The sequence below is a fragment of the Chelonia mydas genome, chromosome 21, assembly GCF_015237465.2.
Source record: "Chelonia mydas isolate rCheMyd1 chromosome 21, rCheMyd1.pri.v2, whole genome shotgun sequence".
NCBI classification, from domain to species: domain Eukaryota; kingdom Metazoa; phylum Chordata; order Testudines; family Cheloniidae; genus Chelonia; species Chelonia mydas.
Genome location: NC_051261.2, coordinates 16,972,352 through 16,995,179, shown reverse-complemented (window position 1 = coordinate 16,995,179; position 22,828 = coordinate 16,972,352). Strand labels below are relative to the sequence as shown.

Genomic DNA, 22,828 nt, shown 5'->3' with positions numbered 1-22,828 from the left:
TTGGTTTCTTGGGTAGGCAAAAGGCGGGGGGAGGACTGAAGGGAAATAATTTAACATTTTTAAATGAACAAGTGCTGAATTCTAACTGCCTCTGTGACTTGTTCCCTCACCACACGCTGGGCTTTCAGCTCCTGTGGGGAAACATTCCAGCTAATGTGTTTGGGGAAAGCGATGTCACTGGACAATGTGATCGCTACTCCCTGGTTGGGTCCCTGCCGTGCACTGGGATTAGCCTTGGTCTTAAAACTCTCTGGTAGCACGCCAGGGGCACCACAATGCAAACCAGCACTATAGGCACTAAGGCGCTATGGGCCCTAGCCAGGGCAGGTCCAGTGTGCTCCCTGCCATCTGCCTTCAATGCTGCACTCCTCCCAGAGCCTCACACACCCTGCCTTTCCCCCCCAGCCCTCTCCCAGCCGCCAGGGAATCAGCCCCTCCTGGCCCCCCACCACTTCTAGTCTGGGAAACAGACCAGCCCCAGCATTACCACACTGCCCCCTGCTGGCCTATCCCTGCTCAGCTGAGCCCTCACAATTGCCCGTGTTAAAATGCAGAGGAGAGGGCCAATGGCTGCAAGACCCCTACACGCTGCCCCCTCATTCCCTCTCTCTCCTCACCATAAACATGCCTGAGCCAGCCAGAACTCCTCCAGCACAACCAGAGCTGACAAGAATTATTATTAAGCCCACCTAGGAATCCTGGTGTTTGAACAGTAAATAAACAATCAGTAACAAAACACACAACTTGGTTATTCAGCCTAAAGGAGCAAAGGGAGGTGCAAGCCCAATGTCAACAAACCCCCCTTTCCAGGTTGCTTTTCAATGTGCCGAGCAAGGGGCAGACTGCTCCCCAGCCTGCTGGCTCCCACTGCGGGGAGGTTTTCCTGACATCTCACCTTAGCAGACCTTTGCTCAGTCCTTTCAGACCCACTGCGCATGCAGCGGTGCTAGGACCGGGGAGGCAGACAGTCATAGCCCCCCATCTTTATAACACGGGCCCAGTTGTGGGGCAGGGGGCAGCGCTGGCAGGCACAGAGTGGCGCCAGCAGGGGGCTGTGCTTTGCGGCGGGGATGCTGATCGTTATCACACCTACGAAGGGTTCAGCACCCTCGTGCAAGGCCCACAGGCCAGCCTGGCATGATGTAGCACTGGGACACCCCGTGCTCAGCTCCTGGGGTGGCGTCCTGGCCAAAGCAGGGGGGATTCCTTGAGTGCACGTAAGGGAATGTTGTCAAGTGCAGAACTTGTCCAGCCGGGGCGGCCCATTCCCTGCAGCATTCTGAGCCTGGGCAGTCGGCTTGGGCAGGCCAGGCTTGGCTTTTTGCTTTTCACCCTCCTCCTGCTCTCCTCCCCGGGCGGCCAGTGTACACAGACAGATGCTGCTCTCTAGACCTAGTGACTCCCTCTAGTGAGCCTCATTTAGCTCTTATCGAATTGTTGCAAGGGGTTGCTGTGTCAACACAGAGTGCCTAAGCACCAGCTGCCGCCTGATGGGGGACTCCCTGCAGGGTTAGCCTTTGGCCATCTGTTCACTTCTCCAGTTCTTTGCTAGCCCCTTTGCAAGGCCCTGGTGCATCTGCTCCAAAATAGGGAATTCTTCCCTCACCCCGGGGGAGGGGGCCTGCAGGCTGCGCACACGGAGCGGAGGGAGATCGCTAAATGAGGGTTTTGTATCAAGAAAGACAGAGAGAGGGAGGAGGCTCCTGGCCTGACAAACTCTCAGATATTTTATACTAGGAACCTTGAAGCTACAAGCTGATGGGTTTGAAAGAAAACCCCTCTGACAAATGGGGTAGGGCACCTGGGGTCAGCCCAGCGACCCTGCAATCGACGGGCTGCACAAACCGCACCAGCTGAGGCTCTGGCCTAGCTTATCCTCAGGTTGTGAGGTCGATCTGCTTGCACGCCCAGTATTACCATGGCATCACAGTCAGTCGCTGCCGAATTCAGTATCACCACACCTTTGGGAGGTAGGAAAGCTCTGTCCCCGGGGACTGAGGCACCCGCAGAGGAGGTGCTAGGTCTACAAAGGGACTTTGGTGCCTAACTGCCCCTTTAGGTACTTTCCAACATGTAGATGTCAAGGCCTTGCCCCTGCTCTGCCTCTTTCCCTCGAGGCCCCGCCCCTGCTGCACCTCTTCCTCCCAGATTAAAAAACAACAGACGTCCGGGCTTTTCCAGTGGTACCCGGACACACACGCTGAAACCTGGCCTGTCTGGGTGAACACCGGCCGGGTGGCAACCCTAGACATCACTGAGCTCCTCAAACCCCTGCTCCCCTGGCCACACCTTCATTTCTGCCAGTACACCTCGTAGGGGCCTATGTTCCTGCCAGGCAGCAGGCACAAAGTCCTGACCCCACTGAGCTGCTTGGCGCCACGCTCACACCTAAGTCCCGGCAGGATGCTCAAATTAAGCGTCGTCCCACCCATCTTGCCCACGGGCCGGTCCAATAGGTGTGCTCAGAGCATGCCTACCGATTCCCCTCTCCCAAAAGACAACAGGGAGCAGGCAGGTTCAGAAGAGAGAAAGAGTGTGTACGGCCCATGGCCCATGGCTAAAGTGCTGCCCTGGAGCGAGGGAGACCTGCTTTCACACACCCCTGACTGATTGGAACAGGGCCTTGAGCCCAGGAATGCCCTACCCACTGGGCTACACAGTCTGTCTCTTGCTCCATGAATATTGCGTTACTGGCCCAGTGGAACGGCTCCAGCAGGTGAGATGGAGCGAGATACACCCAGAAAACCCCTAATCGTGTGGTCAGGGGCCCCCTGGGAGGGAGGAGACCTGAGATCAAAGCTGTGCTCCACAGCAGGGCTTTGAGGGCAGGTCTCCCGTGTGCCAGGTGGGCACCCTGGGCTATTGGCAGGAGCAGGAGCTGACCTGGCATCTAACTCCAGGAGCGGGTTCCAGGCTGGGAATCCTGAGCGGAGATGGCTCTCACTACCTAAGAGGGACAGGGCTTGGGCTGGCCCCTCTCCTGAGCATCTCCTACTAGCTGGTGTAGGTGGCTCCTTGCTCAGCGTCTGTCCTCTGTGAATGCCCTTCTGAGCTGCCGAATCCCCCTACAATGCACTGGGGAGCCTGGGCGCCTGGCTCGGGGTCAGGGGGGCTGCGGGGTAGCTGGGTGCCAAGAAGCTAGGCTCTCCCTTGGGGATCTGGCCGGAAGTGACTTGCCCCTGGGTGTCTGTGGCCAGGCTGAGACCCGATGCACACGGCCATCCTGCCACACCTGGATGAGCACCCGCTGGTTTAAGCAAAGGCAGAGAGAGGAGGGTAGGGGCCTTACCGTCGAATTCGGCCTGCCCAACTCCCACGATGATGATGGACATTGGCAGCTTGGCGGCCTGTGGCAGAGGAACAAAAGCAGGGGGGAGGCGGGAAGGGGCAGAGGTTGCGGGACAAGGGAATTGGAAGACGGGGAGGAAGGAAAGAAAAAACAAGAGTTTATGGCACAAAGCGAAAACCACTGTCAGCCCCAATGGCCTGGGTGACTCTGAGCTCTGAGCCCTTCTTGAGCTGTGTCCCGTCTCGGCCCAAGCAGCTCTCCACCCTGCCCCACAGAGGCCTGGGGATACCCCAATACGTGTTCCTTTCCATGCAAACATGAGTTTCCTCAGGGTCTGTCCACGTCTCCACACACGCAGCCCCAGTGTGTTAGGGAGGCCTCTGGACGTCACGCACATAGCTACAGCCAGCAGTGCTAATGCCATTGATTCAGCCAGGGGAAACCAGGCTGCCAGGGCGCGGGCATGCTGTGCCGTCACTGGATAGTGCAGGGCCTTGAAGGGGCTTTTCAGATTAATAAGTAACCAGCCCCCAGCTGCCAGGGTCCCGCTTGCTTGTGTTTGCCCTGGGAAACGAATAGCCACTGACCGGTGGCTGCAAGTATCACATGGCTGCCCCAATGAAAGCTGGAGGCAGGGTGACTAATTCCAGACACTTTTATGGCTAGAGGCCAGATGCTGAGCTGTGAAGAGGCAGAACTCCCCTGGAGTTAACAGCGATGCTGATTTACCCTGTGTGAATGAGAGGAGACTTGGGATCAGTGGGGTTACTCCTGATTTACACCGTCATTCCTGATTTACACCTGCGTGAATGAGAGGGGAGTCAGGATCAGAGGGGTTACTCCTGATTTACACTGGCACTCCTGGTTTACCCCCACGTGAATGAGAGGGGAATTGCGATCAATGGGGTTAATCCTGGTTTATACCAGCACTCCAGATTTACCCCCACGTGAATGATAGGGGAGTCGGGATCAATGCGGTTACTCCTGGTTTACACTGGCACTCCTGGTTTACCCCCATGTGAATGAGAGGGGAATTGCGATCAATGGGGTTAATCCTGGTTTACACCAGCACTCCAGATTTACCCCCACGTGAATGAGAGGGGAGTCGGGAGCAATGTGGTTACTCCTGGTTTACACTGGCACTCCTGATTTACACCCACATGAATGAGAGGGGAGTCGAGATCAGTGGGATTTCTCCTGGTTTGCAATGATGTGACTGAGGAGACTCAGGAACAGTGGAATTGCAGCTCCTGATTCACACTGATTTGAAGGAAAACAGACGCAGGCGTGCTCTCCCTCTCCTCTTCACCCTCACTCAACAGTCTCACTAGGTGTCACTGTGGCTCCACGGCTTGCCTGTGGGCCAGGAACGCACCGATTCCATTTGCGCACGGGGACTGGACGCTGAGCCCTGGTCTCCACTACAGAGCTCCCTGTCAGCATCTACACCACAGTGTCACTTGCCCGCTACGCCGACGTACTAACCCCAGCTCCGTGAGAGCGCGTGGGGCGGTGTCGGGAGGGCGCTGCAGTCAGTGTAGACGTGGACAGGGCAATCGGTGAGGACACGCACGGCCGACACAAGGAGCGTAGGGCAGACATACAAAAGCGATTTAATTACTACAGTGGCTGCACCTCGACATAACTTAGGTTGACTTTGTAGCGTAGACTTGCCCTGAGGCGCTCATGTGCTGGGACTAGGCTCAAGTGGTGCTGTGCTGATACAGTGCTCTAACTTGGCTTGCCCATGGTTGAGATTTGCACTGCCCTGGCCATTACCTTTTTTAATTCGAGGCCAGTTGCCATGAAAAGCAATTTCCTAACACTTCAACCTTGCAGGGCAGTTAAAGAGCCTTGAATTTATTTCAGGCAACCTCAATGCAGCGTCGTAACAAAACTGTCTCATCCCACCAGGTCCTGTCCCGTCTGCATGATACACTCCTTGTCCTTGGCCAAAATTTCCCTTTCTCCCTACTGTGGTGCAGTGTGTCAGTTGGTGCTCATCCTCCACCCCAGAGAAAGCTGCATTTCAGGGGTGCTGCGTGTATATAGCTTGGTAGGTGCTCTGATATCATGTGGGATGAAAGATATTACATGCATGTAACACTCAAGGCTAAATCCACATGCGTTTACCAACAGTGGAACTGAATTTGGTCACGTTGTTATACAGGGCTTCTAAGCTCAGAATTGGGAAATCCAGGCCCAGATTCTCAGCTCCAGTGGAGCTATGCTGATTTATACCCACTGAGGAGCTAGTCCTCCCCCTCTCTCCATGCCGGGGTTAACTCATTTCCTTCCACAATAATGAGCAAGTTTAGTAACGGGCAATCCATTTTATTTACAAGAATTTGCCCATCACGATTAGCTCTGAAAGTGACTGCAGCTACCGCAGGGCAGGGCAACACAGATAGCGTCTCCTCTTCTGTTTTCCCTTTATTAGGTCAAGCTCCTTTCATTTGCATATTAACAAGCTTTCTCCTGCTCACTCCCTGAATCCAGGAGAGCTGCACTGTCTCCTTGCTAATGAGTTGCCTGTCATGTAATTGGTTATGACAGCAGAAAATCGTATTGACACCGTGTGATTTCCATGCTGTCTCTCCAATTCCTTCAGGACCTCCATTTCTTAGCTACCTCACTCACTGCTTTATCATCCAATTATCCCCTCCTTTTTCTTCCCTTCCAGCAATCACGGATTGTGTTTGCTATTAAACACAGGAGCTTTAATAATCAGAGCTCTTTGTCTGGGCTGATTTCTGGTCACACACCGGGACGTGAGATTTTATAAGAGCTAACAGCAATTCGTAACATTAAGCTCCCCGAGGATCTCAAAGCGCATTATAAAGCTGGGTCAACAAGACCGTAAGTAAGGGAGGCTGGTCAGGAAGTGAAGTTGGCATGGGGTGAGAAGCAAAGTACTGTCACAGATCAGAATCTGGCCAAGAGATAGAAAACTTCTTTTCTTCCCAGGACTAAGAATGGAACCCAGGAGTCCTAGCTCCCCAGTTTCATTGGTCCATACTCCCCTCTGAATCAGGGAACAGACATGAATAGCCCTGACCCTCATTCCCTCTGAGCCATTAGCATGCAGGCCCAGAGGCCCCTTGATTTCTGTGGGAATTAGGAACCTAAATTGCTTTGAGGAGCTGGGCCTCCATCCCTTCCAGAGCTGGGACTAGACCCCAGGAACCCCGATCTGAACTCTAAATATAAGCCACTCGGGCTCTCTACAGCAGCTTCACAAATCAGGTAACTTCCCCACTAGCCAATCAGCATGGCAGATTGCCTCGCTAGCTCACGCTGCCATTCCAAGCATGTGTAAGAATGCCAGAGATGGCGATGTGGGAGACGGAAGGTCAAATGCTAAACCTCATTTGCACACGGCACATAATCACCATGCAGCTAGGCATTTAACATGAGTGACTGTCTCTCCCTAGTAACGGGCCTAGTGCTGGGAGAGCTGGAAGAAGGGCATTCATATTAGAGTTACCATACATCCATATTTTCCCAGACATGTCCGGCTTTTCTTAAATCACTGTCTGGGAGGAATTTTTAAATATCTAAAAACGTCCGGGATTTTGCCATTATTATTTTTCCCCAAAGAAGAGTTGATCATTCGAGAAAGAGAGTGAATGTTGATCATTCGAGAAAGAAAGTGAATGTTGATCACTCAAGAGGGTGCCCGCTTTTTCCCCCAGCTCCCAGCGCTTGTGCTGTGAAACAGCTGTTTCGCGTGGCTGTGAGGGAGGAGGGAGGAGGGGGAACTCGGTGCGCTCAGGGGAGGAGGCGGGGCCAGGGGGGGAGTTGGGGAAGGGGTCCAATGGGGCAGGGAGGGTGTGGAGTTGGGGAGGGGACTTTGGGGAAGGGGTTGGAATGGGGGCGGGGAAGGGGTGGAGTTGGGGCGGGGCCGGGGGGGAGGCGAGCAAATTCCCCCCCCCCCCACAGAGTGTCCTCTTTTTTGAAAGTTCAAATATGGTAACCCTAGTTAATATTGGCAGAGCCTGGTGGGGCTCAGGGCTGGAATAGCAGAGGGGGCTGCATGGCAGGATGGAGGTCCACTGGCAGCACTGCAAATGGGGAGCCCAAGATCTATAGCAAGGGTGCGGGCTATGTATGAGGCTCAAGCACCATGGGCAGAACTCACTGTGGCAGCATCTGCCTGCAATTCCCACGTCTCTGGGACTCTCGGGTTCTGCTTTTCACAAGCACTCAAATGCAAATCAACGGCAGACAGAAATGTAGCTCAGCTCCTGGCTTCTAGTGAATCTAATCATGGAGCGTGGCTGGCCTGACATTGTCTCTGACTCTGACAGCTCAACTCGAGGCTCAGAGAGGCAATCTAACGTGATCCATTAGCCAGCGGTGAGGTGGGATCGCATTAGTGGGTATGGGAGAGCCACTGACTGCTAACCCACAGTTAATCAAGTGATGATTATATATTGCAGTAATCTGTGCGTGGGCAAAAGCCTCTCAGAGTGAATTATTTTAGGCAAAGGTGTTGTGTTATCTTCTGCCTATTATCTGGCTCCAATAATTCAGATGAATTCTAGACATGAAAAAAATATTTGTTCAATGTCATCATCAAACTCCACCCTCCTAATCAGAAAAGTCTGGCCCAGAACAGCTACTTGACTTCATGGTCAGCTAATCCTGAACTGTTCGGGAGTTTTGAATGCTACAGCTACTAATCCCCAGCACTTTTTATCAGTGGATCTCAAAGTGCTTGGCACAGGCTGTCAATATCATTATCCCCATTTTACAGCTGGGGCAATTGAGATCCAGGGCGGCAACGTGATTTACCAGCAAGCCAGAGGCAGAGCTGAGAATAGAACCAGGTCACCCGAGTCCCAGTCCAGCTCTAGCCACTCAGCCACACTGTCTCCCTTTCCTGACGGTGGGGCCCTTCCAAAAGCTCTGGTGCGCAGCTTTAAGCTGCTCGTCCAAAACACAGTCAGGCCAGATGATAAGACTTGCAAACAGGAACACCTCTGAATCGTAATACAAACAGGAGCCTGACACTCGGCTCACTTACAGTGGTGTGAAACTGGGGTAACTCCACCAGAGCCACTCCTGATTTACACATATGTGAGGGAGAACATTGTACCTTTGATAGTACATCAGCCCACTGGCCCAACCAGACCAGCACCGGCGGGCTGAGCTGATCCCCACCAGACCCAGGATCAGAAGGCACAGAGGTGGTGTACAGCCCTTCCACCGAGCATCCTGTGCAGCCTGCAGCTCCGTCAGACCCAAGGACTGGGCCCAGCATCTGCAGGTAGTGCAGGACCAGCTCATCCTCCGCTCAGTGGAGTGCGCCGAGATGAATACGCAATCCTGGGTCCCCTACTCTGCCCTGGGCAAATCCAGGTGCCCATGTGACTCCAGCTGCCAGCCATCGGCACCTCCCTGGCCCCAAGGGACTGGGCTGTGGCTGTCTTCACAGATGCCCTCTCACTTTCCTGGGGCAGTTCTGTTCTGCTGAGAAGCTCTGGGGCTGGATTCTGGGGCAAGACATTGGCACAGTGGGGGCCATCAGTTCTGGAATTCGTTGCCTGGCATGGCCTGCCAGGTCCCGAGATTGGCAATTACTAAAACACAGCCCAAGCTGCATTGTTCACTCTGGCTCCTTCTGAAATAGGGATTAGAGCCTGAAGCAGGGAGACCAACTTAGTTTTGTCAATGAGAAAGAGGGGGTGGAAGAAGGAGTGGGTTTGATTTATGCCAGTTGTTGCCAGCAATTGGCTTAGAAGTTGTTGGAGACAATCTAAGTAGCCCCGTGGCTGCGTCTGAGCAGGGTTCATTAATGGCTGAGCCTACTAAGCCATTAGCAGAGCGTTTCTGTAATAAGAGAGCCGGGATGGGATCCGTAGCTCAACGTCAGAGCCACAATCCAGGTTACGGCTGTGCGGCAGCTTGTTTCATGTTTGATTATTCGCCTTGCCAGCTTGCATGGTGCAGTAATATCCCTGCTGGAGTGAGTGCACTGGCTACTGTGACTGCATCAAGGCGTGAGGGATCGCTTCCCACCGGGCTCCAGCTCAGCTGCTAGCTTGATATATGCCATGCCAGACCCAACTCAGTAACGGGGGCATCCATCTACACCCACTGCTCCCTGACGATATATCACCCTGGCTTTTATTATTAGCCTTGTAGAAGCTGTTTTGTTGGTCAAAAGGCTGCATTTGAATTTCAGCTGACCGTGTCATTCCTCCTTGGTCTCATGGGAACTCATGAGAACACATCTCCACTGGACCCAGCCCATGGGCTTGACCTTTTGACCACACGGAATGAGTCTGGAGTTCCCCCCGATTTGATTCTGTGTCAGTCCCCAATTTTGCACCATCAAAGTCAACGGGAGCTTTGCCAACGACCTCAGTGACTGAAGGATCAGGCCCTAAAGACCTTAGCCTTTTCCCTGGCATTAAAGGACCTTCGGAGGCACCTCACTCGTCTCTTGATGCAGCTTGCCTTTGGGCCAAGAGATTCTCTAAGCTGTACGTAGGAGGCTGGCTTACTCTGTCCATTCATATCTGTCCATCTCTGCAGCTGTATGTCTAGCAAAGCACGGCCCAGACCCTGGGCTGTTTTAGAGCTGCTCCTGGGGTGGGGAAGGAACCTTCAGGTCTCTCTGAACTTGGAGCAGGCTGGGGACCAGGCCAGTTCCCAGTATGAATTAGATCAGTTTCAGATCTGCTCTAATCCACGTCAGCTGCTTATGGCCCCACAGCAGCTGTTCAGCCAGCTGGGCATCTCTGAGTATGGGAATTCTTTTCCCTAGCTGTGCAGCCCATGGCGGAGCTGGGAAGGGGTGGCAGAGCATCCAGAAGGGTGGCTTTGTGTCACTTAAAGACGCCCCAGGGACGTGCTCAGGGGCAGGAACTGGCTGTGTGAACATAAGAAGTATAAGAACATAAGAATGGCCATATTGGGTCAGACCAAGGGTCCATCTAGCCCAGTTTCCTGTCTGCCAACAGTGGCCAAAGCCAGGTGCCCCAGAGGCAATGAACAGAACAGGTAAATATCAAGTGATCCATCCCCTGTTGCCCATTCCCAGCTTCTGGCAAACAGAGGCTAGAGACACCATCCCTGCCCATCCTGGCTAATAGCCATTGATGGACGGATCCTCCATGAACTTATCTAGTTCTTTTTTGAACCCTGTTATAGACTTGGCCTTCACAACATCCATCAAAGAATTTCTTTGAGGCCTGGCAGCCCCCCTGCAACAAATCTAAAAAAGTCATGTCACCAGCAGCTACCCGAAAGCGAAGGGCAATGGGGCAGCAACTCCAAGCCATCCTCCCCTGTTACTGAGCTGCCAACCGGTGTTTTAATCAGCTGTGCTCAATCCCTCTCCCAGCCCATGTCCAGAGCAATCGTGCCCTGTTTTTGTCTTCCTTTCAGCCAGGCTTCGATCACAAGCGGATGTCTGGACATACCCATTACATGAAGGGTGCAGTGGAGGGGCAGGGGTTAGTGAGTTCCATACGAGATGCCTATGAAGGATGTCAGCTGGAGAAGGCTGCCATGAAATGAGCAATGAGGCTCTCTTCACATCTGCTAATGAAATGCATTGACTCAAGCTAGTACAGGCTGATGGGATTCTGTGCTGAGTGTTGGATGAGGTGCTGCGATCAACTATACCACATAATCAATGGCTCGTAACAGCAGAGGAGAAGTTCATGCAACAGCAGCCACTCTAGTATTCATGCAGGAAACAGTTTAATTGGGAGCAGGAATTAGACTGATGACGGTTGAGCTTACAAGCAGTAAGCTTGTGTGCAGTTCATGGCTACAGCAGAGAGCGGAGTCACAGCAGGGCTGGATTTTAAAAAGCAGTGAAATCATTTTGATCATTAATCATAAGAATGGGGTAACTGAATTTCATGCTTCAGGGCTCACCTGACATTCTGTAGGGGTCAGGAAGGAACTGCACCCCTATGTGTACAAGCATTGCACAATAGGCAGGTGACTAGCAGCAGGAGAGTTTGCCTTTCTCAGTACTAGAGGCAGAATACTAGGCTTAAGGGTTCAGTGGTCTGATCTGATCTGGCAAGTTCCATGGTCCTCTGATGGAGGCCAGCCTCCTTGAGTCAATCCTGTCTGGCAAGTCCTAGGAGTCTGTGATGGCTAGTTACCTTCTCTGCCCTGAGCCTCGCTGGCCTGCTGAAGTGCAAAATGACTAGCATCCCAGTCAGCTGCAGGCTTGCTAAGAGGCTGCCCTCAAGGTCCCCGAGCGCCCACAGGGCTCAGCAGAGCAAATCGCTCGCTGCTCTTTGTGCTCGCTTTGCCTTCTTCCTCCCGTGGAATTCTCACCACCATTAGTTCTCCTCTGGTTCCCAGCCAGGGCCAGCCCCAGAGCTTGGCCACCAGGTGTGCAGAAGGCCCCTGGTTCTTGCTCCCCTCCCAGGTCACTATCCAGACCCACACACACCAAAGCGAGGGGTCAGAGAAAAGAAAGGGCGTCTGCCCAGCCCTGAGCCTGCTGGACACCTGGCACTTACCCTGTGCTGCCCTACTTTGCTTTCTTGTTTTTAAGTGAATTTCCTGCTGGGAATGGTGCTGGACTGATAACAGCTCCCGACACAGCTGCTAGCTAGGGGCTGAAGGATGCTCATGGGGTTAAGACCCAGGGAGCCAGGAGATCTGGGGGTCTATTCCTGATGCTCTGAGATTTTGGGTGAGCCACTTCCTCTATGCTTCAGTTTCCCCAGCTGCATAATGGGGGCTGGTAATAATAATGACCTCCCACAGGGGAGCAGCGAGAGGGGTAAGGCCCTGATCCTCATTGACACTAAGCCCCAGAAAGCAGTGTCCTTTATAATGTGTTTTGGATGGAGGGCACATGGGAAGGGCAAATGATTATTACACATATAACCCTTGAATCTCTTCATTCTCTTCTCACCGCCAAGGGATGCGTAGCCATCCAACACACATTTCCCCCCACCTCTCTAGTGAGCTGGGAAGAGAGGGAAACGAAAGCAAACACAGATCCCTAATTCTAGAGTGCGGCAGGACCTGCCCCCATCATAGAATATCAGGGTTGGAAGGGACCTCAGGAGGTCATCTAGTCCAATCCCCTGCTCAAAGCAGGACCAATCCCCAATTTTTGCCCCAGATCCCTAAATGGCCCCTCAAGGATTGAACTCACAACCCTGGGTTTAGCAGGCCAATGCTCAAACCACTGAGCTATCCCTCCCGCCATGGAGAAACCGGCTCTGGCCAGAGGCCTGTGTGAACAGGACAACGACAAGCATTTTGGAAAAGGCCTTTGGGTGGAATAAGCTCTCCAGTCTTCATGGGTGGAGGCCACCTGTACGTGAAATAACGCCTTTAATCAGGAATTGCTGATTCCCCTCTGGCTCACACTGGTGTAAATCAGGTGTAACTTCCCTGGGCCTGATTCTCTCCTTACTCACCTGTTCCAGAGGAGTCAGTGAGCTCAGACGCCGATTTCAGTGATAGAGCCCTGTGCTGGGCCAGCCTCTCTGCTGAGCATCAGCTGGTGAGGTGGGCAAAGGAGTCTTGGGCTCATTTTCACTTCTGAATTCCTGCTCCCATCCCTTTCCGTCCCTGGAGTAACTGCACTTCTTGGCTGCCTCGCACCCTCCCCTGCCTTGCAGCACTAGGTTCATTGTTCTGCAGGTCTCTGCCCCAGGTTAGCAGCCTTGGGTGCCTCTGGCTCTCTCTCTCTCACCTCTCTCTGCACCCTGCTTTTCATTTGTTTTTCCATTTTGTCTTTCCCTCTCTTTGCCCCCTCCCCTTCCTGTCCCACTAAAATGGGCCAAAACCTGCCCCCGCATCAAGCACAAGTGGAATTGGAAAAGGTTCAGAAAAGGGCAACAAAAATGATTAGAGGCATGGAACAGCTTCCATATGAGGAGAGATGAATAAGACTGGGACTTTTCATCTTGGAAAAGAGACGACTAATGAGGGGTATGATAGAGGGCTATAAAATCATGACTGGGGTGGAGAAAGTGACTAGGGAAGTGTTATTTACTCCTTCTCAGAACACAAGAACTAGGGGTCACCAAAGAAATGAATAGGCAGCAGGTTTAAAACAAACAAAACACGTACATTGCATCACATGTACAAAGAAAAGGAAGTATTTCTTCACACAACACACAGTCAACCTTGCCAGAGGATGTTCTGAAGCCAAGACTATAACAGGGTTCAAAAAAGAACTAGATAAGTTCATGGAGGATCGGTCCATCAATGGCTGTTAGCCTGGATGGGCAGGGATGGTGTCCCTAGCCTCTGTCTGCCAGAAGCTGGGAATAGGTGACGGGATGGATCACTTGAGGATTCCCTGTTCTGTTCATTCCCTCTGGGGCACCTGGAATTGGCCACTGTCAGAAGACAGGACACTGGGCTAGATGGACCTTTGGTCTGACCCAGTATGGCCGTTCTTATGTTCTTAAGTGGGGGGCCATGTAGACTAAAAGGAGGTTCCATGGGGGCTGAGGAAGGAAGCTGAGGGTCTGGCCCATAATTGCTTTGTTAAACATAAGGGGCCCCATTCCCCTTATGATTCACCCTAGTGTAAATCAAGAGTCACTCCACCAGTGTGTCCTGATTCCCCTCTCTTTCACCCCGGTGCAAATCAGGAGTAGCTGTATTGGGCCTGATTCCCCTCTTACTGACCTGGGTGTAAATCGGAGTCACTCCAGTGGCCCTGATTCTCTTCTCATTCACACTGGTGTAAATGAGGCGAAGCGCCACTGGGCCCAATTCTCCTCTCGCTCACCTTGGTGTAATCAAGGAGTAACTCCACTAGGCCTGATTCCTCTCTCTCTCATGCCAGGGTAAATCAGGAGCCACTCAATTGGGCCTGATTCTCCTCTCACTCCAGCGTCAATCCAGGGTAACGCCACTGAAGTCTGTGGAGTTAGAGTGGTGACACCAGTGTACATGAGAGGGGAACCAGGTGGCTGGGCAGCACGTGGATTCTAAGTAGTTAATGCTGGATCAGAGCATGCTCACTGAGCCAGAGATCAATGGATGCCCAGGACTCGGTGTGGTGAACTTATTACGTGGTGGGGTAGCGAAGAGGAAAAGGAAACTAATCAACTAAAAAAGTTCTGCACATTGAAACCTGCAGTTTGCAAATCTTGCAGCTAGTGAAATAATATCTCAACAGTGAAGGCACTTGCAGGGCTGAGTGAATGTTGGAAGACAGAAAAGCCGCCCATGCAGAGGGAGAGGGAGGTTTTTATTTTCCCTTCGCAATTCAAATAGTGAAATGAGCAACTTAATCAAGATGAACTATCTCCTGGCTGGATTGAGTTCGCTGCACCTCAGCTGCATCCTGGGGACTTTAACAGACAGATTACAAAATGAGCAAACAAATCGAAAGTCCTATTGTTCCAGGCAGAAGCTGAATTACTTGAGCAAGAACCTGAAAAATGTGTCCATCCACCTACCATCCTAGCTACTTATCTGTCCATCTATACCCAGCAATCATCCGATCATTTTATCGTTCCAGCCTAGCTAGCTTTCTATCTATCGATCAGCCTGCTGATCTACCTAGCAATCTGCCCAGGCATTTGTACCGCACTTGTTACCACAGTAACTGCAAAACAAACTCAGGGGCCCTAGTTATTAGAAGCAATAAGGCAATTTGTTAGGTTTCCACTTAAACAGCGTTTACTGTCAGCGCTGGGTGTAACTTCTGAGTAAATAGGAAACTGTCACGTTCCCACTTGTTACTTGCTCCTAAAAGGGCCATGAGATCATATGTCTCTGTGAAGGGGCAGAGTGCGCACACACTCTGGGTTAATGCCTAATCGCTCCCCTCTTCCTGGGGTGCTGCTTTTCTTGGCAGCTAAAATAACAACCACCACCACATAACTCAATGGCTTGATCAATGGCTCCATGTCTAGTTGGCCGCCGGTATCAAGTGGAGTGCCCCAAGGGTCGGGCCTGGGGCCCGTTTTGTTCAATACCTTCATAAATGATCTGGAGGATGGTGTGGATTGCACCCTCAGCAAGTTTGCAGATGACACTAAACTGGGAGGAGAGGTAGATACGCTGGAGGGTAGGGATAGGATACAGAGGGACCTAGACAAATTGGAGGATTGGGCCAAAAGAAATATGATGAGGTTCAACAAGGACAAGTGCAGAGTCCTGCATTTAGGACGGAAGAATCCCATGCACCGCTACAGACTAGGGACCGAATGGCTCGGCAGCAGTTCTGCAGAAAAGGACCTATGGGTTACAGTGGACGAGAAGCTGGATAGGAGTCAACAGTGTGCCCTTGTTGCCAAGAAGGTCAATGGCATTTTGGGATGTATAAGTAGGGGCATTGCCAGCAGATCGAGGGACGTGATCGTTCCCCTCTATTCGACATTGGTGAGGCCTCATCTGGAGTACTGTGTCCAGTTTTGGGCCCCACACTACAAGAAGGATGTGGAAAAATTGGAAAGAGTCCAGCGAAGGGCAACAAAAATGATTAGGGGACTGGAACACATGACTTATGAGGAGAGGCTGAGGGAACTGGGATTGTTTAGTCTGCGGAAGAGAAGAATGAGGGGGGATTTGATAGCTGCTTTCAACTACCTGAAAGGGGGTTCCAAAGAGGATGGCTCTAGACTGTTCTCAGTGGTAGCAGATGACAGAACAAGGAGTAATGGTCTCAAGTTGCAGTGGGGAAGGTCTAGGTTGGATATTAGGAAACACTATTTCACTAGGAGGGTGGTGAAGCACTGGAATGCGTTACCTAGGGAGGTGGTGGAATCTCCTTCCTTAGAAGTTTTTAAGGTCAGGCTTGACAAAGCCCTGGCTGGGATGATTTAGTTGGTGTTGGTCCTGCTTTGAGCAGGGGGTTGGACTAGATGACCTCCTGAGGTCCCTTCCAACCCTGATATTCTACGATAACTCATAGACTCAGAGCCGTTAAGGTCAGAAGGAACCATAGTGATCATCTAGTCTGACCTCCTGCATGTCACAGGCCAAAGAACCTCACCCACCCACTCCTGTAAAAGACCCAAAACCTCTGGCTGAGTTACTGACGTCCTCAAATCATGTTTTAAAGACTTCAAGTTACAGAGAATCCACCATTGATACTAGTTTAAACTTGCAAGTGACCTGTGCCCCATGCTGCAGAGAAAGGCAAAAAAACCCCAGGGTCTCTGCCAAACTGAGCTTGTGGAAAATTCCTTCCTGACCCCAAATATGGCGAAAAGTTAAACCCTGAGCAGGTAGACAAGAGCCACCAGCCACACACCTGGGAAAGAATTCTCTGTAGTAAACTCAGAGCCCTCCCCACTGAGTGTCCCATCTCTGGCCATTGGAGATATTTGCTGCTAGTAGTCACAGATTGGCTCCATGCCATTGTAGGCAGTGTCATCACACCATCCCATTCAGCCTAGGCTTCTTCCTCCAAGCTGAGCTATTTGTAGGGTTTCCCCAGAGGACCTTTGTCCCAAGTTCCCTCTTTCCAGAGTGCCAGTCCTGCCTCCCTTATGCCCAAGGTGGGGGAGCACCCCATACCTGCCACAATGAAGCCACAGGACTCAGCTGTCATTTCCAGACCAGGTTCCAACATCTGTTGAAAGGATGGATCAACAGCTGAGCCCTGATAACCTGCCCCTGTCACATGGGATTGCACCCCATCAGGTCCCTTCTGTTTATTGCCACAGCACATCTGAGCCAAACCCTGCGGTCCTTAATCACCCCTTATGCTGAGTAATGTTCTTAGAAGACAGAGTAAAAATGGAGTGAAGACTTCATCACAGGGCCAAAACAACAAGTGGTGTCTGATGACAGCTCATCAGGAGACACAAACAGAACATATGCTCCGTGTCAAGAAGAATTCGCAGCATGCTTTGCACCAAAATTTCCCAGTCTCATCAACGCAGCCCAGGAATGCCAGTTCCCATCACAGTCACAAAGGGAGGGGTGTCTTTGGATCTGCAAGCCTCACAGTGGGCTTGATCAGCAGACGAACGACTCAGCTGCCCGGGATCCGAGCAGTGCACAGTTCTGTGATCCAGCTGGCGAGCTGAGGTGCGAAATAACAGTCTTCTGCCATGTTCACCAAATTACCAAAGACAGACTGAAGGGACCCCAGGGAACACTTGCAACATGACAGAGTACACATGACCAAGAAAGAGGCAATGGCCATCCAAGCTGCTTATGTGACACACGTCAAAGTCATTCACAATGGAACAAGCGGCTGTGCTCCATTGCCGGAGATGACTTAAGAATAAATGAACATGTGCACATGCATGCACACGCAGGTATGCACACGTACACACACATTGCCTATTGCACGCACTCTTTTATGTCAAGTGAGTCAGTTACATTTAAGGTGGGCTCCAAAAAAGCAGCTCGCTTTCCAACCCCCTGAGGCTGGCCCTGCGCGTAGTGATGTGATCACGACACATTGCAGTCAACTCCACATCTGCAGAGAGTAGGCGGAAAAACTGTCCGACAAAGATTTGTGGAAAGGTCACTTTGCATCTTGGCCTTGAAGCAAGAAGCCAAGTGACGCCTGGTGCAATAACAGAGTTGCAAATGTATTGAACTTAAACATTCCAAACCGAGTAAGAAGGGACATCACAGGAATTAGGTGAAAATGTTTACAGCTCCACCCAACAGCCAACCCCTGAGGATATCTGCTTTTGACATCCCTAGGCTTCAGCTTCCAACATCTCCAGCATGCCGACATCATCAATGTCATTCTATCTGAGCCATGGAGGTCTGAGTTTGGATGGGCCGTAAAGTAGAGGCAAAGCCCGGCATGGCTCTGTTGCTCATCGTCAAGTCTGGAGATGATAGATCTGAGCAGGCAAGGTGGATAGAGGCACATTTTGAAAAATTTGAGTCTAAGTGCCATCGTCAGTGCAGAAAAGCACAGGCGGGAGTGAGAGCAGTAACTAGCCACAGATATAAAAAGACGTCATAATTGCAGAAGCCCGGAGCTGAGCCATCTTGCTGATTGCTTTGCCCTGTGAGGGATCAAGCTGAGCTCTTTGACTGAACGGGTATGTAGCTGAAGGACCGCCCTTTGCTATTGCCATTTTCAACATGATTCGATTCTGGTTCTTACACCACCCCATCGGCATACAGGGCTAGAGCCTCAGATGGTGTACATCAGCATAGCTTCACTGAAATCAATGGAGATATGCTGATTTACACCAGCTGAGTATCCATCCCATCCTTTGGATACGGTATACAGAGCTGGAAAGATCATCCGTGCTGATCTGCATGATTTCCACCCACCCCATAATAAACACGAAAACAGCAGCAACTCGCTGCTGAGTACGTACATCAACCACGCTGTCATCACTGCAATCCGTGCCTGCGCAGCACACTGTAGGCGTGTCATGAACAGCCGATTGCAGTGAGACAATGCCTGACAGAAAGCCAGGAGTGACCTGTAGAATATCCTGAGGAACTCCTGAGAGAAGAGATCTGATTCCTACACATCAACCAACCCGTGAACAATTCCATCAAAACAGGCAGAGCATGTCTGCCTGAAATACAAGCAAACAAACCTGAATCAGCTATACGTGGCCAAACTACCAAGGAGCTCTATGAAAAGTTTTTTCATAGAGCGTTTCATAGATTTTTATAGGGCATTTTCCAATGGCCAACATGCACTAGTCACTACTGACAAACAATCAACCCTCTATTGGTAAATGTAACAACAGCCAACGTTGCGTTGCCCGGACTAAACAAAGTATCAGTGGATATTGGTGTTCCCAACAAAGTCAAATACACAGCTGTGTCCCCCCAACACAGGCCAGGGCTGGAATGCTGTGGTGTTTAATGCCAACACATAGCTCCATTGTGGTCTGTGGTTGATGCTGTGAGGGACCAGGGCTTGGGCAGTCATGTCCAGTGGTTAGAGTCATAGACGGTCAGACTGGAGGAGCTCGAGCTAGAGTTGATAGCTGGGGTCCAGAGCTGAGGACCAAGCCAGAGTCACTAGCCAGGAACTGGGGGAAGGTCAAGGAATCAGGAACCAGGAGTGAAGCAGGGTCTGTCTCAGCAGCAGATCAGGGACGAGGCTTCCTACTTCTCTCCCTACAGGCTTACATGGTGGGTTTGGGCCAATCAGAAGTCATGGGAGGAGCTGCCAGTCATGGGTGGCACTTCCTGGCCTTCCAGGATGTCTGGTGTGTTGACCCTCACCGTGCCACGGCTGCCTGGGGGGGCGGGGGGAAGCGCCACCCACTCACAGACCTGGGTTCAAGACTTATGAATCCCCACATCACCCCTGGGGCACATGGGCCAGGCTTGTTTGGGTGGCATTTGTGAAAGTCTTTTACTATTTCAGGAGTGTGAACATTACCAGTAGGCTCCCAGACTGTTCTTGGGGGCCACAGCCTTCCTGGCGTATGAGCTTCCACAACTGACCCCGCTTTAATCTGGAGTCCAGGATGGCACAGACCTCGTACTCCATATGGCCCTGACCTGGAACCAGGGGGCAGTGGCTGTGTTCGGTTGGGGAACAATTCCTGGCGTACAGTTCCGAGAGAGAAGCATGGATGACTGGTGCAATTTGAGGGACTTGGGAGGGTGGAGTTTGAAAGCAACAGGGTTGATTTTCTGCCGTATCTGGTAGGGTCCAAGGAACTAGTGGTCTAGCTTGAGAGAGGGCCTGCTCGTGTTGAGGTGCTTAGTAGATAACCAGACCTGTGGCCTACCGAAAAGACCACCCCTCCTGTCTCCGGCCATCTGCACACTGTTTGCAGTCCTTCTTCGTATCCTTGAGGGGCCCCCTCAGCTCTTCTTGAATGTGTTGGATTTATTAAACCAAGTCAGCAGAAAGGCTGAAGGAATCAGGGGTGAAATCCATAGTTAGCAAACAAGGGCTTTGTCCTGTGGAGCCATGGTTGGCCTTGTGGTATGCAAATATGGTGTTGGGTAGGAGGGTGGACCCGTTGTCCTGGTGGTAATTAAGCAGGCACCATAAATATTGTTCCAGTACTTGCTTCACCCTCTCGGTCAGGCCATCTGTCCGGGGGTGGTATGCTGAGGAGGCACAGGAGTGGATGTTTAGTAGCTGGAGGGTTTCGGGCCAGACATGCAAGATGGACGGGGTCTCTTGATCGAGGTGATGCGGTGGAGCAGCCCATGGAGGCGGACAGCATTGTTACTAGGAGCTGAGCCACCACCTCAGCTGATGGTACATGGGCACAGAGGATGAAGTGTGCTATCTTGGTCAGTTGATCTATGACACTAGATGGGGAGCGCTCTGAGTTCCTACAGTGGGTTCTTGCCCAGGTGTGTGGCTGCTGGGTCTTGCCCACATGGCTCAGGGTCTAACTGATCACCAGATTTGGGGTCAGGAAGGAATTTCCCCCCAGGTCAGATTGGCAGAGACCCTGGGGTGTTTTCGCCTTTCTCTGCAGTGTGGAGCACGGGTCACTTGCATTAAACTAGTGTCAATGGTGGATTCTCTGTAACTTGACGTCTTTAAACCATGATTTGAGGACTTCAGTAACTCAGCCAGAGGTTAGTAACTGGAGTGAGGTTCTGTGGCCTGCGATGCACAGGAGGTCAGACTAGATGTTCATGATGGTCCCCTGTGACCTTAAAGTCTCAGACTCTATGAGACAGTACTGCTGTGTAGCTATTTGATTTGGTGAGTTCTACAATGAAATCCATGGCAATGGCTGTCTGTGGCCAGGGCAGGTTCTCCATGGTCCTCAGGGTGCCGAGAGGTTTGGTGTGCAGCACCTTGGTGCAAGCACATAAATAGCATGAATCAACCTACGCCTGAATTTCAGCCGGCATGCAGGGTTTCTAGAAGAATCAGGAGGCTGGGATAGTGGCTTGAGGCCACTGTAGTGCCCCGCTAGGGGATCAGCATGGCTCATATGTAGTACCTCCAACCAGGGAGTCCTGGTGGAACGTATATATGTTATTCCGCCCTGCATGGAACGTTCTTTCTCATTCTGAGCTCTTGCTTGCTCTGGGAGTCTACCACCCTCTGGGCCAGCAGGTCCCCCCCCGGCCCGCGAGGCTGATTGGAGCAGTGTGATTAGATCTTGGGACAGGGTGGCACTAAGGAAGTTGTGGGGCTTGAGGAAGTAGGGTTGTTCCTGGCTAGCTTTCTCTCCTTCCTTGTAATAGTCTCCTTCACGGAACAGAGCATTGGCCTTGCTGTGCTTGCTCCCCGGTGGGTAGGTAATCTTGAAGTTGAAGCAGGAGAAGAATAAGACCCCGCTCAGCTGTCTCTGGTTCAGCGCATTGGCCCTGTGCGGATACTCAAGATTTCTATGATCAGTAACACTTGTCCAGGGCATCGAGCTCCTCCAGTAGTGAGGCCACTCCGCAAAGGCGGATTTAATCTCAAGCAATTCTTTATCAAGGAGCTCGTAGTTTTGTTCAGCTGGAGTGATCCTACCGATCCTAAATACACCAGTGACCAAGTGCCAGGTTGCAGAGGCATTAGTCAGTCCAAATGGCATTACCAGATATTCAGTGTCTTTAATGAGTTTAGAAAGTGGTTTTCCATTCATCTCCTGCCCAGATGGGCATGAGATTGTTACCTCTAGGAGGTCTGGGTTGCTGAATATCCATGTGGATCTCATGGAATCCAACAATGCTGGGATTAACGGCCACGGGTGCCAGTTCCGAATTTTCACTTGATTCAGTGTCCAGTAGTCTACAAAGAGGCGCAAAGTCCCGTATTTCTTCTTTATGAAGAGGAATGTGGCCCCTGTGGGAGATGAATGGAAAACCACTTTCTAAACTCATTAAAGACACTGAATATCTGGTAATGCCATTTGGACTGACTAATGCCTCTGCAACCTGGCACTTGGTCACTGGTGTATTTAGGATTGATATATTGTTTTCTTGAATACACGCCTGGAGAATCACCAGTTCTCGTTCGGGCATCGAGTAATTACGGCCACAGGGAACTTTCACCCTGACTGTAGGTCAACAGTGACATCACAGTGTCGGTATGGAGGCAATGTGTCCACATTTTTTTCCTGAAGACGTCTGCATAAGCCTGGTATTTATCAGGAATGCAGGGGTGGGAAGGGGTGTCAGACCCAGGAGTGTCTCACTCCAGCCAGTCGCTGTGAGCCCCCGGCACATATTGGGTTGACTCACTGCTGCCTGGGATGGGGCCCCTGGGTCCAGGGTCTTGCTGCTGTTGCTGCTACAGAGGCAGGCCTGCCGACAGAGCTCACACGGTCTCCCACACTATTCTTGCCAGCAAGTTAAAGAAGTATGGGCTGGATGAATGGACTATAAGGTGGATAGAAAGCTGGCTAGATCGTCGGGCTCAACGGGTAGTGATCAATGGCTCCATGTCTAGTTGGCAGCCGGGATCAAGTGGAGTGCCCCAAGGGTGGGGCCTGGGGCCCGTTTTGTTCAATATCTTCATAAATGATCCGGAGGATGGTGTGGATTGCACCCTCAGCAAGTTTGCAGATGACACTAAACTGGGAGGAAAGGTAGATACGCTGGAGGGTAGGGATAGGATACAGAGGGACCTAGACAAATTGGAGGATTGGGCCAAAAGAAATATGATGAGGTTCAACAAGGACAAGTGCAGAGTCCTGCACTTAGGACAGAAGA

The 22,828-nt window shown here is 51.6% G+C and overlaps 1 protein-coding gene across 1 annotated transcript in view; it reads right to left on the bottom strand.

Annotated features, from left to right (window-relative positions):
- Positions 1 to 22,828, bottom strand: part of CPNE5 (copine 5) — a 194,278-nt gene that overhangs the window by 16,764 nt on the left and 154,686 nt on the right. Inside the window, exon 19 of the mRNA XM_037885250.2 lies at positions 3,290 to 3,347. Within this exon, the coding sequence (XP_037741178.1) occupies positions 3,290 to 3,347 (58 nt within the window). The remainder of the gene's footprint in view (positions 1 to 3,289; positions 3,348 to 22,828) is intronic.